Below are 16501 nucleotides of genomic sequence, written 5' to 3' on the forward strand. Positions count from 1 at the left end.
TCTGGTCCCACCACCCGTGCCCCACTTGGAGGGGCTGGATGTCCTGAACAATTCCTATCGTTTCTGTTCTAGGTCAAGCAGTGATGCTTCTGAGGCATAAGTGCAAGAGGGAAATAACTGACAGCCCCGTTACCAAAAAATTCTTTATTCTCCAGCAGGTACACACCACCCTCCCTGGTCCTCAGGGCCACACACATCTGCATTCACCCTCAGCAGCATAGCTCCTTTTTTCTGACATATAAATGGAAGAGCCCCAAGACGAGGGATCATTCTTCAAACACAAGTAGTCTCACACGCAGTTACTTCCCAAATCCATTAGAAATCAGGATTCCTGTATTTCTTGTACAGCCATGCGGCAGAAGCCCGGCATTGTGTTGTGTCTGTGGGAAAGGCAGGCAGGGGCCAGCGGTCTCCCTGCCTGAGCAAGGCGGCTCGATGGTTAGTAACTTCAGGTTAGAATGTCAGTCAGTGTAGGCCAGGGATGGGGGGCTCAGCTGCCAGGGCTCCCCAGCAGAAACCTGTAGGCAAAAAGCATGTTGACAGCATTGGTGGTGAGGCTCACTTCAGTCCCGTCTCTCCCTGTGACCTAGAAACTCACCATTCTCCCCTGGCTGACACTGCTTCCTTACGCACCAGCCTCTTCTTGTCATCCAGGGGTTTGGCTAAGGCCCGGATCACCTGTGGTTTGTATGGCAGCAGCTGTGGAGTTAGAGGATCTCATCTTAGCTTGTTCAACCAAGGTAACCAAAAAAGCTGCTCTGACTCTACATCTAATACTCTTCCTATTCTTCACTGACTCCAGACAGTGCTGTGTGGCAGGCTGGCCGTTCTGTTTTCAAGGACTCAGGAAACCCTTGCCTATCTGTACTATATAGTGCATACCTCAGTAGCACAGCCGGATGGCCAGTCCTGCATGCTTAAGGCAGAAAGGTGGCCCTGGCTCTTCTAGGAAGTTTCCAGGCCAGAGAGGGACACCTGCGGTACTCACCACGGGGGTGGGCAGGCGAGTGAGAGCGTGCATACACTGCAGTGCAGCGATCCGGACCGCCTAGAACACAACCATAAGGAGGTGAGGGGAAACCCACGAAGGGGAGGCGTACAGGCCAAAGAGTTGTCAGGGCTCAACGCACCATGGAAGGGCTGGCACTGAGGTTCAGGAACTTGGTGATGAGGGTGTCAACGTGAAGACTCATGACCTGGGGTGCTTCCAGTAGAAGAGGCTGAAGGCAGCTGAGGGTTGAGAGCTGCACCACAGAGTCGGGGCAGGACAGGGCCTCCAGCAGCAGGGAGAGCAGCTAAGGGGTCACAGGAAGCGGGGGGTGACCACATGTTTGATAAGCCTGCTTCTCCTCCCCTTTCCAGCCCCAGCATGGGGGGGACAATGGCTTCATCCCTGCTTAGAGGCTGTGATGGCAAGGCTTACCGTGGGCAGCTCTGGCAGGAGCACAGGCTTTGGCAGCCTGTTAAGTACATGAGACAGACCCTTCAGGTAGTTTGGCTTCACATCTGCAAAAAATGGAAAAGCTAAGGGGGAAACTGGGCTCTGACAGAGCGTGGGAATTCAATTCCAATCTCTGGTGAAGCTGGGACATCAGTCTATAGATTTTTATTTTTTCTTTTTTACAAACAAAAAAAAAAAAGCCCCTCGGGCTCAGAATAGGCAAGGTACATCCATCAAAGGAAAAGAGTGGGTCAAGAATCTAGATGTTCAGCCTTCCGGTAGAGGCCATACTATGCTCTAAAGAAGCACTCGGGTCCTAAATTCTTTTAGAGACTGTGGCCTGAACAAAGGAAAGGTCTATATATTTAAGGGCCTCCCTCTAACCTCTCCTCACCTTGCGGAGCAGCATGGAAGCCCCGGACCAAAGCGGGCACGTTATCCGTGAAGAACCGCTGGCGGAACATGATCCGAACTTCAGCATGGCCAGCACGAGTTAGCACGTCAGTGCAGTCGGACATGAGCAGAGAGAAGCCATCAGCTGCTGCCGGGCCTAGTTCTGGATCACTCAGGAGGCCCATGAGCTGGAGGAAAGAGAGCTTTTGAGGTACATCAATGGGGAAGGACCTTAAATACCAAGAGGAGGACAGCAGGCATTTTGGGGAGGAAGCGGATCAAGAGCGAAGTTCCTGTTCAGATCCTAGGTTCTGCTTGCTCAGCAAAGACTTACCCGCTCTGTAAGGCAGGAACTGAGAGGATGGTATCTAAGCACTAAGGCCTTTGTGACCTGTCACCAGAGAGAGAAAAGTCAGGGCAAGATGCCCAAACCCTGAGAAGCATGCAGGGTTCAAGGGAGAGGTTTCATTTAACCAGATTAACTGCTCTAACAAACTCCTTTCCGACTCCTTACCCAGAGAAGCAGTGTGAAGGCCTGACTACGACAGGGCCCAGAGCTCAGCCCAGCCTCCACTTTGTCCACAGCCAGCTGCAGAAATTCATCCAGCTGTTGCCCTAAAAAGGAGGTAGGAAATGCTGACGCATGTGTCTGTTTTGACAACAAAGGCTGTAAATCCTTTAAATGCAGAAGCCATTAGAAAAGAACAATGTCATTTTGGCTGTGGACTTGGCCCACTTAGCTCTAGGACACCAGCATGAGCCTGGTATTCTCATAATGTTGGGGTGTTGGCATTAGAAAAGTCTACTAATAAAAAGTCTTTTTTTCGAAAAGAGCTGTCCACTTCTAATAATTACCCCTGATAGCTCCCTGTAGGGAACAGGAGGACAGAACTAGACAGAGCACTCTGGTTGAAGCCCTTATCTTCTTACATCCTATAAAAGCTTTGCCCAGCTCTGGTCTTGACTCTTGTCCCAAGGGCTGTCCCATGGGAAGCCTGATTATATTAGCAAACTCCTTTTAAAGAGAATGACGCTTCCCTGGTGGCTCAGAGGGTAAAGCATCTGCCTGCAAGATGGAAGAACTGGGTTCGATCCCTGAGGCCTGGGTTCTATCCCTGGGTCAGAAAGATCCCCTGGAGAAGGAAATGGCCACTCCAGTACTTTTGCCTGGAAAATCCCACAGACGGAGAAGCCTGGTGCAGGCTATAGTCCATGGGGTCGCAAAAAGTCGGACACGACTGAGCGACTTCACTTTCACTTCCACTTCACTTTAAAGAGAATGAGTTACTACTAAACTTCAAGATTGCATCAGAAGTTGGTTCTCCCTCCAGTACCTGCAGGGTGCTTGTTCAGGAGTCCTGCAAAGCACTTGGCGGCAGCAGTAGAGGAGAAGGGGCAGCTTTGGCAGCAGCTCAGCTCTAAAAGCTCCCCCATGAGTCGGTTCAGCTGTGGGATTTCCACCTGTAGAAAACCTGGTCATGTCATGGACCCAGAGAACATTTGAACTCCAAGAGACAACCAGAAGAGAGTGGCAGCAGGGGCCAGGGTGAAGGGGAAGTGAATTCTCCAGTAGGCAAAGCAGAAAATCAGCTTAGCTGTGACAAATTTCAGCCCAGAAGTCACCTGGGCTCCAGCTCCCTTGGTCAGGATTAAACTGGGGTTTTCCCCAAAGGTTGTGGTCACTTACGTTTCGAGGCAGGGAGCAGACAAAGGCCATAAGCAGTGCGACCAGTCGCCTCTGCCCTGAGGAGCCATCCTGTAAGGAAGAAGGGCCCTATCAAGCCTGTCCCACCAGCAAGAGACTTGTGCCCCTGAAGACACCCATCCCAGATTCCCCAGAAAGATCTGAAGGGCAGATGTCCCAAGACTGTTCCCCATCTGGGTCTGATCCATCGGACCCTCACCTGGAATGGCTGGAATCTGCCAGAGAAGCTGTTTTCAGGCAGGAAGGAGATGTTGCCGTCCAAGAAGAGGGGCACGATGTGGGCGACACTCTGGGAGGCTAAGCTAGGGGGTACACCCAGTGTCACCAAGGAGCCAGGGTTCGACAGCAGCCCTGGGGTTCCTGGGACTCACTGAGTCCAGGGACCAGAGCATGCTCATTCACACCTTCAACAAATACTAACTCAGCACATACTACATGCCAGGAACCATTCCTGTCCTGGGCCCTGGTGCTAGAGTAGTGACCCAGCCAGATCAAATCCCTGTTCCCTTGGAGCTTATCATCTAGCAAGAGGACTCTGTATATGTCAAAAATGCTTCACAGGTGACTCTCATGCACACCTATCTGTAGTTAAGAACCACTAGTCCATGGCTCCCCAAACCTTCATCCACAGTCCATGGGGCTAAAAGACCCCTTCTTTCTTTGCCAATAAGACTTACAAAACAAATAACCACCTTCACATTTACATCTGGGTGAGAGGACAGCTCAGAAGGAAATCATCTGCTACTTCCCAAGAATGCTAGCCTCCCTGGGATCAAGTCGAATGCATGATTATACTCACTCAGGGCTCAAGTGGGTGGTGGCAGTGGCAATGACCGATGCCATAGTGGCCAAGACCTCATCCTCCAACAGGACTTTTTTCAGAACTGAGTGCTCCTTCTCTGCCAAATCAAAACACACACAGGCACAGGCCATGACTGTGGCTCACACGATTAGGTCCTGTCCCCCTCGTGACTGGGCCGTGACTCTCGTTACAGCAGGAGCAGTTTGTAACCTGTCCTCTAGTAATGCTGTAGCCCTGGGAACCAGCAGGGCACCAGAAGCAGGAATGTCTAATGTGGGCCACAGAGAGCTCCTGAGAATTGCCTCTGACTAGACAACAGTGGGAAATAAGACTAGCTAATAGGAATATTCTTAACATCAGAACTGTTAGTTTTTTCAAAAACTTAAAGGTAACGTGGATTTATCTTCGTGGCTCCTTTTACACAGCAGCTACCATACACACATACATCACTGTTGTTAAGCATTACGAATTAACTTACTTAATCCTTACCAACTACCCTGTGATACACAGGTATTACTCTCCATCTCCTTTGCACAAGTGAGGGAACGGAGCTTAGAAAGCCTAGGTATTTCACCTAAGCTAGCAGGTGGTGGCTTCCCTAGTGGCTCAGACGGGAAAGACTCCGCCTGCAATGTGGGAGACCTGGGTTTCGATCCCTGGGGAAGGGCATGTATTCTTGCCTTGAGAATTCTTGCCACTCCAGTATTCTTGCCTAGAGAATTCCCATGGACAGAGGAGCCTGACAGGCTGCAGTCCATGGGGTCGCAGAGAGTCGGACACAATTGAGTGACTAAGCACCTAAGTGAGCAAGTGGTAGAGTTGACCGTGAGACCCAACCAGGTCTAAACTCCAGAGCCTAATTCTAACTAATCTAATTACACAGCAATTGAAGGGGAGGGGGGAAAGTGTGCGTCCTTTGAAGTGTTGCTAACACTAGTAGATTTTGGTTCTCTCCAGCGGTCAGCTTGGCACCTTGTGATTAAAGTGAAATCTCATTATGTGGACACAGAATTCAAAAGACACCTCTGCTAGTGCAAAATACCAGCGAAACCCTGCAGGTGGCAGGGCTGTTCACCACAGTGGAAAGGCTGGGGTGAGAGGGACGGGTGAGAAGGGGCAAGTTACCTGGCGCGGAAGCCTGCACAACCAAGGCAAGCAGGCAGGGTACAGCTGTCTGATGGAAGTACCAGCAGCTCTCGGGGTCGCGCTGGCAGTTTTCGGCCACTTGCTGGAGGCTCTGACAGACAGCAATAACTTCACTGGTTCCTGGACTCACACTCCCTGTGTGGCGAGAAAGTTTTCCGTAAGATTTTCTTAAAAGCACTCCCCGGTCTGTCAGATACGGGACATAGGAAGACTAATCAAAGGTAAGTATCTTATTAATATAAAGAGCCAAGTCATTTTATCTAGGAGCAGAGATCTGCCCTGCCAGCTCTGCAACAGAAGCACTGATACACAGTGTGGGGGTGTGGGGAGCTACCCTCCTGCACAGTCGGAGATCTATGTGTCAGTTATAACCATTCTCTTCGAAGCGGTTCTTCCGGATCTGCAGTTCTGCATCTGTGGACTCAACCAACTGCGATCATGTACTATAGTTTTTACCCAGTGAAAAAAAATGTGTGTGTGCTGTACAAACTTTAAGGGTCAAACATACATTCTCCTTTAGTTTTCAAAACAACCCCCTCAGCAGTATCATTTCCCCCATTTTGTAGAGGAGGATGTGAAAGCTCAATAAATTAGCAGTGGTTTTTCCAGGGTCACAGTAAGTGCAAAAGTCAGGGATCAAACCCAGGCCGTGCTCTGAATCCAGTGTTCTTTCTATTCTGTATCAGGTGCTGGATCATCCTCTGTTGACTGGATCAACCACAAAGGACAGGGCAGTACAGAGTGCGGAGCTTAGGGAATTAGTGAGGGCCCATGGTGGGCATGCACAGGTTCGTAACAGCCACAGCTGTTGTCACTTGTGAGGAGCAGTGCTCCTCAAACTCCAGGGTGTGTACAATTTACCGGGAGATCCTGCTAAAATGCAGATTCTGACCAGTGGGGCCTGAGATTGTGCATTTCTTTTTTTTTCAGCTGGAACACTGTTTAAGTCTATATAACGCCTTGTCTCGGAGAGAAGAGAATACCGGAATAGGTTAGACTTTCTTTCTATAGCAAGCTCAAATTGTTTCAGACAGTTTTATCTGCTACAGAGTGCTACTTGCATGAGATTCTGCATTTCTAATAAGCTCCCAGATCATGCCCACGCTCCTGGCTGATGCACTCTATTTTGAGTAGCATAGCCTTACAGTGGTGCTTTTCAATGGATTCCACACGGAAATCATCGAGGCATTCTTAATAATTGTTGCTCCTTAGAGACTGAATCAGTTGGACTGCATGAGGCCCAGGCAGTCAGCATTTTTTCAAGTTCCTATGTGACTCTTACTAGAGCCATCACTGGAACCACTGTTTTAGACACATCAACTCCAAACCTGACTGCAGCTCCCCCTCCAGCCCAGCTCCTCAGTGACTGTTCCCTGTAGTCACCTCTGTTCATCTGGCACAGATGCTGCAGCAGAAGAGGCAGCGTCTCCTTGACGATGCTGGGATGTGTGGATATAGCTGATAAGGCTTGCAGACAGCGTGGATGCCGGGAGCACCTGGTGGGCCCATCCGCTCTAGCCAAATCTGACTCCTCTGAAAAGCAACCCAGGAGATCAGGTTTCACTGTGTGATGGCAAGCATGAAGGAACCCCCCCGCCCCACCAACTTCCCTGGGAAGGACCAAGCCACAGAAGATCAGAGACACATACCTGTACACAGATCCTCAGCAAGCCTGGGCACTAAGTGGCTGCTGAAGGCCATGGGGTAGAGAGTGGCCAGGGTTCCTGATGCTTCCAGTGCTGCCACCCTGCTGGGGCACAGGGCAGGTGAGCATTAGCTCAGCTGGGTCCAAGGCTCTCTTGCCTAGGCCTGCCATTAGGCAGATTCAGGAGCGTGGGCTTCTGAGACCACCTTTCTAAAAATGCAGGATTCAAGTACCTATACCACTAAGTTGGAAAGGGCTTCTTAATACCCCCCCAAAGAGAACATTCCTACAACAATTGCTCCAACCAGTTAGCAGCCAGAGCCAAGCACAGAGTCCGTGTCCTCTGGGAAAGCCAAGGGTCAGGAGCACAGTGCCCTGGAACAGCTGGCTCTATCTTGCTGTCTTATGTTCTCACCAACTCTGGGAATCCTCCTCCAGGAAGCTCAGTCTGTACAGGTGACCCACTGCTAGCTCCAAGTCCCCAGAAGACAGGAGATCTGTATTAGAAGGAGACATGAACCTCATCTTTCTTCCCCAGCAGCCACCACCATCCTTCCCAAATCATAATCCCAAATCCCAATTTGGGATCATAGAAATCCCAAATCATACAGAATTGTGAGAACCAGGGAATAAAGACTGCTCTTTCTTTAAGACAGAAAACCACAGCAAAGGGACCAAAAACTCCAATCTTTTTTCTTTCCCTTAAGTGTACCTGGTTGAGCACCCAACACTGTGAGTGTACGAATGCCAACAAGCTGAAGCTGGGTGTTGGGGTCTGTCAGGGCCATGAACATCAGTGAGCACAGCTGGTCCTTGAAGCCACTCAGAGGTCTTTCATCTAGGGAGAGACAGAGTCCAGGTTAGAGGGAAACCTCATTCAGCACTGATGCAAAGATAACTTGGGGCAGATTTTTTTTTTGGCTGTGTAGCATCGAACGTGGGATCTTAGTTCCCCAACCAGGCATCAAACCAATGCCCCCTGCAGAGGAAGCATGGAGTCCTAACTACTGGATCAGGGAACTCCTGGGACAGATTTAGAGAATTTAACCCATTGGATACCCAGGAAGTACACTAGGAAAAAAAATGAACAGGTCTCATTTCTTAAGTGTTCTCTTGTGCTACAACTTGCAAACAACAGGTTGGCTGTTCCAGGCCACTTCTCTGTAGCACTCCTGGCCTGCCCTCCTTTACAGGGCTACAGAGCTCAGCACCCCCTGGCCAGCACACCTAGAAGATGGCCTCACCCTTGTCTTCATAGCTCCATTTCTGCTGCAGCTTCAAAAAACCCAGGATCATTTCAAGGATTGTCCTCCGCTGGTTGCTCTGTAATGTTTTAAGGGGTATGGGGTCAAAGACTACCTTTTAATGGATTTCAGTCTTGCTACTATGGAAGTGGGGAGAATTATCGTTGTGCATAAGAGTGTGAGGAAAAGAGTGAACAAGGGAACCAGAAGCAGCTAATGGGAGCTAATGGGAGCAAAACCCAAGATCTACTATATCTAGGCCCCAGCGTAACACAGCTTTCTCTGTGAGAGCCATCCTAGCCCAGGGTCCCATCATTTCCTGGAAAGATTCTGCTTCCTTACCTGACTGTGCTTGTGGAACTGTTCCAGCAGCAGAGGCAGCACGTTGCTGGTGACGTGGTCGCAGGCCCGGGCAGACGCGCCTGCAGCCGCCTGCAGCAGTTTGGCGCTAGGCCACACCAATTTCATGTCTGGTTCACACAGATGGTGCCTGCAGTCTAGAGAGGCAGCACATCACAGACCCGGGGAGTAGGCTGAATGTCGCCCGGTTCCCCTGCAGGTCACAGAAGCTGGAGGCTGAGCCCCAGGACTAGCAGTTATTACATAAATATCTTTCAATTCAAAGCAGGGCTCCAATACGCAAATCACTGATCTTGGGGGCTGATCTTGAAAGGTCACTGGCCTTGAGGAATTTCCCTCTGTTGTGTGCATTCCCCTTTCTAGCTGCCATGCCCCATTACCCTGTAGAATGTTGCTAAGGAAGGAGTCAAGGAGGTCCTCAGCATCGGCCCTCAGCACAGAGCGAGACAAACACGCAGTCAGGGAGTTGAGGGCCGCCAGGCCCTCGGCCTCTACCCGCTCACTTGCCGTCTGGAACACCTGTCAGGGAGGGATCCCATGGCTACTGAGGTGAGCCTGCACCAGGTGAGACCCTACCCACCTGCTGCCTATTTCCTTTCTTGGGAGAGGGCGGTGAGAACCTTTAGGGCACAACAGTGGAAATTAACTCCTCACGTGAGTTTCATCTCAATTGATGTATTCTCACTAAGTCCTTAGTCCCACTAGGATATTGATACACATCTTTTCTTTCCTTTTCAATTCTGATTGTGCTGCACAGCATGTGGGATCTTAGTTCCCCACTGAGGGAATGAACCCACGCCCCCTGCACTGAAAGCATGGAGTCCTAATCACTGGATCGCCAGGGACGTCCCCACATACTTTTTTGAGAAACTGAATACCAACCTTGAGCGGTGGTTGTTGGGATCCCTTTCCCCAAGTCTCTTCCTCTCCCCCTCTACTCGGAGTGACCTATGCCCTTTACCATGGAAGGACAGGAAGCGGGCAATGGGAGACTGATCACGTCATCAGTAAGCAGCTGGCCCTACCCATATCATTCAACCAAAGTATGCCCCTTGGCTCTCCTGCTGAATAACCAGGCACAGCAACAGAGGGAAAAGGATAGGGTAGGTTAGCTCCCCTCATGCCTGACCTGACAACTAGGAGTTAAGAGTAGTCAGTTTATCTAAGTGACACTCACCTCTCTGCGGATAGAAGCCCAGAGGCTGGGGAGGAAGTCCTTTAGTTCTTTCTGCCCGTATACGGCACAGCAAGCATTCTGCCAGGGAGAGCAGAGGTTAACGGCCGTCTACACTCTCAGACTTCCTGGGACGTGCAGCCCCCTCAGCATAATTGCACCTGAAAGAGGCGGCTCTCAGCAGTAAGACCAGCAGGGGTTCACAGCCATCCTACCCAGACCACTGAAAAACAGGACCTCGTCCCAACTGATGGAAACAAGCCTGAAGAGGGAGCCCCGGTCAGCCTTTCCTCAGCTGCCACTCTGTTACTACAGAACAGGACAAAACGCAGCTGCGGGCTGTACGTCAACCTACAGGCCAAGACCTTGGGTATCCCTCTCCTGAGGCCCAGGGAACAGCTCCCCGACTCTCTAAGAATCAGTCCATAATCCTGTAGCACTGCTAAATTGTCTAAAGACAGCTGGGTCCTCAAAAGAGAGAAATCACTCACCAGAGTCTGCAGAGAATCCAGCTTGGCACTCAGAATCTCGGAGTCCACTTTCTCAATCAGCAGGGGCAGCAGGAACTGTGGGAGAGAAGGAAGAACTGAGCATGAGGCCAGCCCACCATGTCCTTGCTGCCACCAGCCCCCGGGGTAGGCACTACGTCACCGAGTTGCACTGAGTCAGGAGTTGTGACTGTAAACCAATCTCCCTCCCAAGCCATGGCCGGACTCCTGAAAAGTGACCTGAAAAGTGGGCTAGCTGGCAAAGCTAAAGAATCTCAAAAGATAGCACCACATAGGGACTGGATTACTATCTTAAATGAAGAGATGGTAAAGTTTTCTACTTCAAAGGTCTGAAGACACTTGCAGGATGCCATACCCTAGAATGCAAACTGGATCTTTCTTTTCCTCCATGCCTTTAACTGTTCTTTCTTCTGACCCTTCTGAGGGCTGAGACTACATGCCCTAACTCTGGCCAGACCCACCTCAGCAAAGCGTGGTGTGGAAGCCAGCACAGCTCGAAGACTCAGGATGAGATCTTCTCTCTGGATGCCATGGGGATCATTAGGTGGCTGCAAAAGGGAGAAGAGGCGTGGCCTTGTATCTCTTTTTAGACCATGCCTGGACACAGGACTGAACCTACCAACCCTGCAGAACAGGGTGAGATTTACAGCCAAATTGCCAGAAAAGTGGTACAAGGCCCCAGAAGGAAGACAGCTTGCTCTTTCGTGTTGTTCCTTGGGAAATTTCTGTCTGTCGGGCCTTTATTTTCTATCTGATCACGCAGTTTCCATCTGATCTATCATCTCACCACTCAGAGATAAACACCCTTAACTTTTTGGTGCAACTTTCTTCTCTGTATATAGGGTATTATGACTATGTGATTGGTAGACACTGTTTCCCTTTAAAATATATACAGCTTTAGAAACCATGAATCTTTTGAACATATGGTTTGCCGTCTATTTTTTCACTTCGTACATTAGGTACATTTTTTTCATGTTATTATTCTTTCATAGCATTTGTTTTAGTGGCTGATACTATTTCATTGTGTGGTTGAGCGACAATTTATTTGGATAATCTCCCTTTGATGGACAATTCTATTTTTCCACCCTTATAAAAAGCTGTAATTCTGGCAATATAAAAGCATTGATGATTTCTGTATAAAGAGGCAGATTTTTTTAATTGAAGTATACAGTTGACTTATAATACTGTGTTAGTTTCAGGTGTACAGCAAAGTGGTTCAGTTATATACATTTATATGTATCTTTTAGATTCTTTTCCATTATAGGTTATTATAAGGTATTATAGTTCCCTGTTTTATACAGTAAACCTTTGTTGTTTATCTGTTTTATATATAATGATATGTATTTGTTAATCCTGTTCAGTTCATTTCAGTCGCTAAGTCGTGTCCAACTCTTTGCGACCCCGTGGACTGCAGCATGCCAGGCTTCCCTGTCCATCGCCAACTCCCAGAGTTTACTCAAACTCATGTCCATAGAGTCGGTGATGCCATCCAACCATCTCATCTTCTGTCATCCCCTTCTCCTCCTGCCTTCAATCTTTCCCAGCATCAGGATCTTTTTCAGTGACTCAGTTCTTCGCATCAGGTGGCCAAAGTAGTTTCAGCTTCAGCATCAGTCCTTCCAATGAATATTTAGGACTGATTTCCTTTAGGATGGACTGTACTCCTATATATCCTGTTAATCCTGTATTCCTGATTTATTCCTCCCCAATCTCTTTTAAAACCCTTTGGTAACCGTAAAGTTCGTTTCCTATGTCTGTGAGTCCCTTTCTGCTTTGTAAATGAATTAATCTGTATTACTTTTTAGAGTCCACATATAAATGGTAACATATAATTGTCTGTGTCTTACTTAGTATGAAAATCTCTAGGTCCTCTACTTTGTTGCATGTATCTTTTCAAATTAGAGTTTTCATCATTTCCAGATATATACCAGAGGAGTGGGACTGCTGGATCATAAGGTAATTCCATTCTGTTTTCCATAGCAGCTGCCCAATTTACATCCCTACCAACAGTGAAGGAGTGTTCCATTTTCTCCACACCCTCTCCAGCATTTATTATTTGTAGACTTCTTGATGATGGCCATTCTGACTAGGGGCTTCCCTGGTGGTTCAGATGGTAAAGAATCTGCCTGCAATGTGGGAGACCTGGGTTTGATCCCTGGGTTGGGAAGATCCCCTGGAGAAGGGAAAGGCTACCCACTCCAGTATTCTGGTCTGGAGAATTCCATGGACTGTATAGTCCATGGGGTTGCAAAGAGTCGGACACGACTGAGAGACTTCCACTTCACTTCACTTCATTCTGACTGGTGTGAGGTGATACCTCTTTGTAGTTGTAATTTGCATTTCTTGAATAATTAGCAAAGTTAAGGATCTTTTCATGTGCCTATTAGCCATGTGTATGTCAAGAAGGCAGACTGAAAACATAGATCAGATTTTCCTTTTTTTCTTTGAAACCCCACCAAAAATGCAGTAAGGGGATTTTCTTTTCTTTCTTTTTTTTAAGATATAAAGCTAAAGGGTGAAGAGGACAAGAGATATTAGGAACAAAATTGTAAAAGCAGATGGGTAAGAAGAAAATGACTTAGAGCCAAAACAACAGAATCCTCAGTAGGCTTGGGGAAAGCTTAGTAACTCTCCATATACACCACACAGTCTCCTCACAAAGCTTTGCAACCAGCAGTACCAGGTGCCTTTGGAACTGGGAGTGGGGTTAGAGAAGCAGTCTGACCTCCCAGATTGCTTCTCAAGTCCTTCTTAGCTGCAGCAGAATCTGGGGGTTTAATTCTTGGAGAGGGTGAGACAGAGCTGAGACAAAAATGCAGTTGAGGGCCAGGGTGCTGAATCAAAAGAGGTCTAAGTGGGAATTCCCTGGATGTCCAGTGGTTAGGACTCAGTGCTTTCACTGCCAAAGTCCTAGACCAGGAATAAAGATCCTGCAACCTGGGGGTTCCCAAATTATCCATGTAAGCCACTCTACAGGGAAGTTCATCCTCAATCAGCCCATTCTATGTGCTCAGAGCTCCCACTCAGCTTTATAATCCTCACTTTGAAACATGTGCAAACTCCCAAGGATTACTAGATATCTGAAGAAAGCCTCTAACCTGGAAATAGAGAACAACATAAATTGAAAAAAAACTTGGACGAAACAAAGACCACACGTGTGGGGAGAGTTTTCAAGAATGGTAAGAAAGTAATTCATTCATGGGTTAAATAAGAATAGAATGCTATTAAAAAAAAAAAAAAACATTCAAAAAATCATCAAAAATGACAATAAAAGGCCCTGGGAAATTCAAAGCATGAGTGCAGAAATGAAAAAATCAACCGCTGGGAGACGCGCTGGCCCTGGGCCTTTCTGCGCTCGGATCCCTTCCTCAGGCTGTAGGCTGCATTCTCCAGGTTCCCACAGTGGCCGAGGTTCAGTCAATGGGAAGCAGTTGTAGATGAATGCAGGTCAGAAGGAAAGGAAAACCCAGGACATTTCTTCCCATCTCTATTTAGTGGGCACGTTCACCACTGGCAGCATCTCCTCCTTGGCTCCAGGTCCCACTGAAGGCCTCTGTTTTGTCATACTTTCAGCCCCTGAGGTCCAGTAACATCAACTTTTCCCTTTGTCCCTCCAGCCTCAGGGTGGTAATGGTTTCCTGCTATTGACAGGTTGCCTCACTATCCCTTGTTTGGCTTCTCAGCTCTCCCATAACTTGTACAAACAATTTCCAGCATTAAATTATTTGTTTTAAATACCAAAGTGGTTTCTGTTTTTCATGCCTGGACTCTGACTGATAGAAAAGATAAAAATAAAATTTTCTTATAAAATAACAAAAAGGTAAAGGAAGGAAATATGAAAGAAAAGGTAAAAGACTGACAGGAGTTCCCAAAGGAAGGAGCAGAGAACTAACAGAGGGAAAAAATCATCAATGAAAGAATGCCAAGAAAATTTCCCAGGCCGGAAGGACATGACCTTCCAGACTGACAGGACCTACCGAGTACCCAATACAATGCATGAAAACAGACCTGTACTAAGGTACATCACTGTGAATTTTCAATATATTGGGGGGAAATAATCAACGCTTAAAAGCTTCCCGAAAAGAGGGAAAAAAAGTGAACATAAAAGTCTTGCAAAGCAGAAATAATTCAGACTTCTTCACAGCAACTGAAAATTAGAAGTAAATATAGCAATGTCTTCAATTTTATACCCATATTATCAGTAAGTGTGAGCAAAGAATGAAGAGATTCTAGATTTACGAAAAGGAAAACATTTTATACTCTTTTTACACCCATGGGAAGCTCATAAGGGACGAGCATCACCAAAATGAAGGAATAAACCATAAAATGAGGAATACATAAATACAAAAAATGGAGATTTGATCCAAGAGAAAAGATAAAAGGATCCTTAGATGATGGGAAAGAAAGATTCAGTATTGACTCTGCATTAAGAGTAGGAAGCAACCAGCTAAGACTGTATGGCTAAGACTGGTTTTTACATTTTTAAATGGTTGAAAAACAAGTCAAATAATATCTTGTGGCACATGAAAATTATATGAAATGTGAATTCCCAAGTCCATAAATGTATTTATTGCAATACAGACCCTGTATCACATTCCAGTGGCGAGGGCCATTTCTGTGATGGAACAGCACAGGTGAAGAGTTTCAATGGGGAACATAAGGCCCACAAAGTCTAAAATAGCAGCTATCTCGCCCTAACTTCTACTGCTGTGATCCATGATGATGACGGCAAGTGGCCTATACAGATCGATAAGACCGTAAAGAATATTTTTAACACAAATTTAACACTGAAAGCCAGGTGTCCCTATTTTAACTGACAAGAGCTTTCTGCTTCCCATAGACCACACTGTGGGAAAAAAACACACAACTCTGCTCAAATAAATTTTCCAATTATTATCTATAAACTTGTTTTGCCTAGAACATCTCCGAGAAAATATATAAGCAGTTGGGAGCAATGATTATCTCTGAAAGGAAAATGGTTGGTGGCAGTAAAGAGGCTTAATTCTCTAAATGTTGCATGGTGTTCACTGTACTATCTTTCAAAAAAAAAAAAAAAATTCTTGCCCACCCTAAAATTTTAAGTGCACATATTCCTAAATTTTAGGAATTTATCCTACTGTTACATCCATAAACCCACGTATGTGTGAAATGATACATGTACAGGCAGGGTATGTTAGGTGGCAGCATTGCTTGTAACAGAAAAGATTAGCAAAAACCTTTGTCCCATGGAGGACAAGTAAAATTAATTAGGTATTTCCATGCAAAGGAAAATCACAGTCATAAAGAATAAAGAGCTAATTTATATACTGCTATGGAACCCTCTCCAAGATATACTGCTAAGTGAAAACGCCAAACGATAGGAAAAATGTGTAAATCCACTACCATTTTTATGGGAAAAGGGAAGAGCATTTTTTAATACATGGATGAAAAAGCTCTGTAAGATACAGACGTAACTGATAAAACTGGTTGACAGCGGAGAAATAAACTTGATGGTATGTAGATTTTTCACCTATTTGTACCTTTTGTATTTTGAATCCTGTGAATATATTATCTTTTCAAAACAAACACAAAATAAAGAAAGTAAAAACAGAAAAATCTGGCAGCCTAACCAAGAGCTTTCAAGAGTTCAAAGGCTTAAATACTTCTGAGCAGAAATAGTGATACTGATTACAAAAGCAATGAAAAGAATATTAGGAGAGAGGTGGTCCCAGCAACATGATGTCAGCTAAAATAAGCTGCTAAGAAATTCCCTATGGTAAAAATGGCTTTTTATCTTAAAGGCAGGGAAAGTCAATAGTGAAAGTCACTCAGTCATGTCCAACTCTTGGAGACCCCATGTACTATATAGTCCATGGAATTCTCTAGGCCAGAATACAGGAATGGGTAGCCTTTCCCTTCTCCAGGGGATCTTCCCAACCCAGGGATCGAACCCAGGTCTCCCGCATTGCAGGTGGATTCTTTACCAGCTGAGCCACAGTGGAATCTTCCCAACCCAGGAATCGAACTGGGGTCTCCTGCATTGCAGGTAGATTCTTTACCAACTGAGCTCTGATGTAAATTTGATGTGTGTGGTATAATTCCT

At 46.8% G+C, this 16501-nt stretch overlaps 1 protein-coding gene and 1 non-coding gene across 8 annotated transcripts in view; both read right to left on the reverse strand.

The window, feature by feature from the left end:
* Window positions 1-129: 129 nt before the first annotated feature.
* Window positions 130-16501, reverse strand: part of MMS19 (MMS19 homolog, cytosolic iron-sulfur assembly component) — a 35666-nt gene continuing 19294 nt past the window's right edge. For 4 of the 7 annotated variants that reach the window (XM_010819904.4, XM_005225558.5, XM_010819905.4 and 1 more), the window contains 23 exons: window positions 10881-10967; window positions 10402-10476; window positions 9914-9991; window positions 9117-9255; window positions 8719-8873; window positions 8377-8455; window positions 7845-7970; window positions 7548-7629; window positions 7137-7237; window positions 6871-7020; window positions 5467-5622; window positions 4339-4438; window positions 3739-3841; window positions 3522-3590; window positions 3169-3295; window positions 2349-2449; window positions 2169-2225; window positions 1836-2022; window positions 1424-1506; window positions 1131-1295; window positions 989-1048; window positions 599-699; window positions 130-518 (listed from right to left, as the gene is read on the reverse strand). In XM_010819904.4, coding sequence (XP_010818206.1) covers window positions 491-518; window positions 599-699; window positions 989-1048; window positions 1131-1295; window positions 1424-1506; window positions 1836-2022; window positions 2169-2225; window positions 2349-2449; window positions 3169-3295; window positions 3522-3590; window positions 3739-3841; window positions 4339-4438; window positions 5467-5622; window positions 6871-7020; window positions 7137-7237; window positions 7548-7629; window positions 7845-7970; window positions 8377-8455; window positions 8719-8873; window positions 9117-9255; window positions 9914-9991; window positions 10402-10476; window positions 10881-10967 — 2409 coding nt within the window. In that variant the 3' untranslated portion in view covers window positions 130-490. Of the gene's footprint in view, window positions 519-598; window positions 700-988; window positions 1049-1130; window positions 1296-1423; window positions 1507-1835; window positions 2023-2168; window positions 2226-2348; window positions 2450-3168; window positions 3307-3521; window positions 3591-3738; window positions 3842-4338; window positions 4439-5466; window positions 5623-6870; window positions 7021-7136; window positions 7238-7547; window positions 7630-7844; window positions 7971-8376; window positions 8456-8718; window positions 8874-9116; window positions 9256-9913; window positions 9992-10401; window positions 10477-10880; window positions 10968-16501 lie in introns of those variants that run through there. The other 3 variants (NR_198918.1, NM_001435315.1, XM_059881883.1) reach the window with 3 other exon arrangements.
* Window positions 6425-6546, reverse strand: LOC112444558 (small nucleolar RNA SNORA28). Its single transcript, XR_003032909.1, has one exon. It is a non-coding gene; the product is annotated as a small nucleolar RNA SNORA28 (small nucleolar RNA).

Source organism: Bos taurus, chromosome 26 (assembly GCF_002263795.3).
Source record: "Bos taurus isolate L1 Dominette 01449 registration number 42190680 breed Hereford chromosome 26, ARS-UCD2.0, whole genome shotgun sequence".
In the NCBI taxonomy this organism is placed as follows: domain Eukaryota; kingdom Metazoa; phylum Chordata; class Mammalia; order Artiodactyla; family Bovidae; genus Bos; species Bos taurus.